Source organism: Microtus ochrogaster, chromosome 5, assembly GCF_000317375.1.
Source record: "Microtus ochrogaster isolate Prairie Vole_2 chromosome 5, MicOch1.0, whole genome shotgun sequence".
NCBI lineage: Eukaryota > Metazoa > Chordata > Mammalia > Rodentia > Cricetidae > Microtus > Microtus ochrogaster.
In genome coordinates, this window is record NC_022012.1 from 49185615 (window position 1) to 49190786 (window position 5172).

General features: G+C 51.4%; 1 protein-coding gene across 1 annotated transcript in view; it reads right to left on the reverse strand.

Moving 5' to 3' along the window:
• The window catches only part of Chrna3 (cholinergic receptor nicotinic alpha 3 subunit), a 13025-nt gene that overhangs the window by 5906 nt on the left and 1947 nt on the right, over positions 1–5172 (reverse strand). The window contains exons 2-4 of the mRNA XM_005347385.3: positions 4754–4893; positions 4605–4649; positions 3781–3890 (exon numbers count right to left, since the gene is read on the reverse strand). Of these exons, the coding sequence (XP_005347442.1) occupies positions 3781–3890; positions 4605–4649; positions 4754–4893 (295 nt within the window). The remainder of the gene's footprint in view (positions 1–3780; positions 3891–4604; positions 4650–4753; positions 4894–5172) is intronic.

Below are 5172 nucleotides of genomic sequence, written 5' to 3' on the forward strand. Positions count from 1 at the left end.
CTCCAGTTCTACCCCTGCCCCTTCCTCCAGTTCTACCCCTGCCCCTTCCTCCAGTTCTACCCCTGCCCCTCCTCCAGTTCTACCCCTGTCCCCTCTCCAGTTCTACCCCTGCCCCCTCCTCCAGTTCTACCCCTGCCCCTTCTCCAGTTCTACCCCTGCCCCCTCCTCTCCAGTTCTACCCCTATCCCCTCCTCCAGTTTGACCCCTGCCCCCTCCTCCAGTTCTTCTACTGCCCCCTTTCCTCCAGTTCTTCTACTGCCCCCATTTCCTCCCAATACTGTTCTCCAATAAAAACAAACACGTTTTCTGATTTCATTGAACACACTTTCGGGCTGGAGAGATGGTTCATTGGCTAAGAGCACTCCCAGCAACCACATGGTGACTCACAACCATCTGTAATGAGATCTGATGCCCTCTTCTGGCCTGCAGGCATACATGCAGACAGAATACTGTACACATAATAAATAACTAAATCAAAAAAAAAAAAAAAGAACACACTTTCAAATAAAACTCAGCGAACCGGTTGGTCTTCACTTCCCTCCCTGTCTGTCTCCACTTACTCCTGTTTCTGCTCTTTTTTAGCCTTATTATCCACCTCGCTTCTTTTTCTCTAGATAACACACTTTTCTGAGGGTCGTCCTGTTGATGTCTATATGCTGAGGTCTTCACAGGAGAACTGGTGACACTCAGTTCCCTGCAGAGCTTGCGTTCAGCAATCTATCTCTGACCCACGGAAGCCGTCTGATAGCAAGGTCACGTGGTTCTCACAAGTGTCCCACCCACTGAAGGATTTCTTCCTTTGTGGATAAAGACATGCTACTGTAGCTCAGGCTAGACTCAAACTCACGATCCTTCCGCTTTAGCCTACTGAATGCTGGGATTACAAGCATGCACCCCCACTGAAGACTCTTGACCTCTGGAACCAACTCCCTGGGTCTCTTAGCCTGAAACAGTTGGAGGCATCCTTGGGTTTCATGGCCCTTTTGGTGGCCAGGTGAAAATCTGAAAGAGTCAGAATTCTAAAGCTTCAGGATGGCCTTATGTTGCTATTGGAAAGGCAGCGCTCTGGTGGAGATCATTGCTCCCTGCTGGTCTCTGTCCTTCCACTGGACACACAGTTGTTGCACGTGACAACTCAGAGCCTGAGCCCCTACCCATGTCTGCTTCAGCTGGCTGGCTTTCCTTCCTGGGTTTCCAGAACCTTAATCCCCGACGACTTCAGAGGAAAGGAGCAGCGGTATGAGGAAAGAGAGCTCTCCTCAGCCTCCAGGGGAACTCAGACTCAGTACCAGCGCCACCACCCCCAGCCCCAGGGTTCTGTGAGAACCTTGAAGACCCTACATAACACAGGGGCCTCCTGAGCAAGGATCAACAAATGTCAGAGAAGGAAGCAACCTACTGCAAAGTTCAGGGCCAAGTCCAGGCATTGGCAAACTGTCACCACAAACCTGCCTGTGCTGGCTAGTTTATGTCAACTTGACATCAGAGAGGAGAGAACTTTGCTGAGAAAATGTCTCTATAAGATCAGGCTATAAGCAAGCCTGCAGAGTATTTTCTTAGTGATTGACGAGGGAGGGCCCAGGCCGTGGTGGGTGGGGCCACCCCTGGACTGGTAATCCTGGCTTCTCTAGGAAAGCAGACTGAGCAAGCTCTGGAAGCGGTCAAGTAAGTGGCAATTCTCTGCATCAGCTCCTGACTCCAGGTTCCCACCACGAGTGAGCTCCGGTCCTCACCGCTTTTGATGATGGTGTTTGATCATAGCAATAGTAGTAACTCTAACTAAGACACTGCCCTTCCGTATTTCCACCATCTTTCTTTTCTGTTTGTGTGTGTTTGTGTTATGCATGAAGCATATGTCTATCTGTGTGTATGTGGTCACACGTGTGGGGTGCCCATGTATGCAGTGCATGTAGAGGCCCGAAATCAATGTCAGGAATTATCCTTGATTGTTCTTTCATCCTTATTCACCGAGGCAGGGTCTATCAATCAAACCCAGAGCTTACCAAGGGTTGCTCAATCAAACCCAGAGGGATGATGAGGCTGGCCAACTTGCTCTGGAGAGACTGACTCTCTGTAACCCTAATGAACTCTCTGACCCCTCTGTAACCCTAATGAACTCTCTGACCCCTCTGTAACCCTAATGAACAGGCAGAGGCTGGACCCACCGATCCTCATGAATATGCAGAGGGGTGCCCCGCCCTCCCGCTGACATGCTCATGCATATGCAGAAAATTATGTGTGGAAATGGGGCAAGGGTGGGAAAAACCTCTGAACAGCAGAAACTCTGGAAAAACTAAGATTCCTTCAGAAAAATGGGGCACCTCGGATAGCAGAACGAGCCCACTGTCCATGCCTTCAGTGGGGGTTTCAGTGTCCCGTGAACATCAGCACACAAGAGCACAGAGCTGGAGAACCATGAGAATTGCAAGGCCAGAGGGATGGCCGCTGACTGGAGGTGGGCCGGGGAAGGGGGAAATGGGGTTCCAGCACCTTAGGAGTTAATCTTAGGGTCAGAAACGAAGAAGAAATACCTGCCCATCAAAGACAAGGATCATATGTGGAAGGTATGGTATACGCACCCTAGAATCCCAGCACATGGGACACCAAGGCAGGAGAATCATGAGTTTGAAGCCAACTTGGGCTACACGGTGAGACCCTGTCTCAAAAAGACGACCTGATTCAATACTGAAATTTGCATTTGGGAATTTTTAAAAAAATGGCAGAGACCAGGTTCACCTGGTAAAGATGCCACCAAGTCTGATGGCCTGGGATCTGTTCTCAGACCGCTGACCTACATGGTGGAATCCGGGAACTGACCCTTGCAATTGTCCTCTGACCTCCACATAGGCTCACCCTCTCTCTCCCTTCCTTCCCCCTTCCTTCCCTCCTTCCCTCCCTCCCTCCATCTCTACCTCCTTCCACCCCCAACACAAATAAATAAACATAAAAAAAATCAAACTTTACAGTGAGAACGCAAAGAGGGTTGCGGAGAAATGAGCCAAGGCTGGGGCCAGTTTTCCGGGCTCTCAGAACACTCAACACCCCCTCCCCCAAAACTCTCTTTCAGAACCATGCAGAAGAAGTTGCCCATGGCGGATACTGGGATGAATTGAGGCAGGTAAAAATCCGGTGCGTAGCCATGCTAAAGAACAAGCCACAAAAAAGAAAATAGTCTAACCTCGGAGCAGCTGTGTGCTTAGTGGCTCCTCGGTGGCTAGCTGGTTGCTAGCTCGGGAACCTAGGACAATCTATGAGTCTTGCCCAGCCCTTCTCTCCTCCCATGAGTATCATCTTTTAAATAGGGCGAGACGGCCATCTACTCCCATCCCTACCAAGGAGCTAGTAATGGTGCCACATGCAAGGCCCTCCCCTGCAGTCCCAGATCCCCACCCCCCCTCCCCACCATAGACTGGGCTCTCCCTGATCCTCCAGCCTTCTACCCCACAGTGCAGCTACCCATGACACATTCTCCTGCCTCCCTGGACCTTCCTGCTGCTGTTCCCCTGTTCCAGATCCCATGTGACCTTCAAGGCCCACTTTAATGACATTTCTTCCCAGCAGCTTCCCTGGTGACCTTTCCCCTCCTCCAGCTACACATCATTCTCTTAGGAATCACTCTGCATCCTGCCGCTCTGTGGCTCGCTGGCATCCATGGTACCCAGTACACAACAGATGCCCAGAGCCTGCAGAGGGAAAGGCCAAGGAAGGCTGGCCATTGAGTGGCTGGAGGACACAGAGCCCAGTCTGCCCAACCAGAGGTTGGGACAGCCAGCTCCTTACTTGTTATAAAGCACGATGTCTGGTTTCCAGATCTTCTCCGCGGGGACGCGTATGAACTCCACCCCTTGGTAGTCAGAGGGCTTCCATTTCAGCTTGTAGTCATTCCAGATCTGGTGGAAGGAGGCGGGGAGATAGAAGGTAGTGGAAGGACCAGGCTTTCTCCTGACACTGCATCATGGCCATCACAGTGACTGGCCTGCCAGTCACCTCTGCTTTGGGTCACTGAGCCATTTCCCTGCGGCAAAGTATGTTGGACCAAGGGAGCAACTTGGGGGTAGCAGGGCAGACAGCATGGGCTAAGTCTGAAGGTTGCCCCTGCCCTAGGAAGTCAGACCTCACTGCTAGGGGAGTTCAACCTTTGTCAACCAATCAGGAGCCATTCATCGGTGCCTTCTCTGAATACGTTAACCAAGGTTCGGCCTTCGGGACTTCTGACAGCTCCCTACATTAAACTCCTATTCTTTACATACCTTGAGCCCCAGGCAGAGGGGCCAGGAGGTGGAGGCAAGAGGGTTATGAGTTCAAGGCCAGTTTAAGCTGTACAGGAAGTTCCAGGCCATCCTGGGCTACAATGTCTCAAATGGTACAAGAGGGGGTTGCCCCGTGCGATTGTGTGTGACAACTGGACCCCCAGCACCCACACAACCTTCCCATCTCACAATCCCAGGGGGTGGAGAAGGAATTCCCAGGGTAACCTGGCTCCCTAGACCAGCAGAATCATCGAGCTCCAGGTTCAGCAAGAGGGCAGCCCCTTTTGTTTCCCATCAGCAAATAAAGCGATTACCACCAGGGGGCAGCAGTACACAGAATCTGCGCGCACGTACTTGCTTCAGCCACAGGTTGGTCTCCATGATCTGGTTTACTTCATCCTAGAAAGTGAGATTGAAGTTGACAGGTGAATGATAGAAATAAGGCTGACTCCAGGCAGGCTCCAGAGATCCCCACGGCCACATCTTGTGGCTCCAGCACTTACCACCTTCACCAGCTGAGACATGGACACCTCAAACTGGATGACAACGGGATGGGACACGTTCGCCACAGGCCGAATGATCTCGTTGTAATCTTCGAACAGGTACTGGAACAGGCGGTGTTCCGCTTCTGAGGCACTGGCCACTGAGGGAGGCATTCCTGTCAGTTTCTGGAGAAATGGTTGCTTACCTCTCTCGGCAAAGACATCCTGCCTACAGATTCCCATCCGCCAGGGCACTCTGCAAACCCGGGCTTCCAGGCTAATGATGCTTTCCATTTACAAACTGGGAAACTGGGACTCAGGAGGGACAAGAATTCTACCAGGTCACACACATTCAGGGGCTTAGAAGCCCTGCAAACGTGGGAATCTGTGTAAACTTAGGCTAGTAACTTAAACTCTCTGAACCTTGTTTTTTTTTTTTT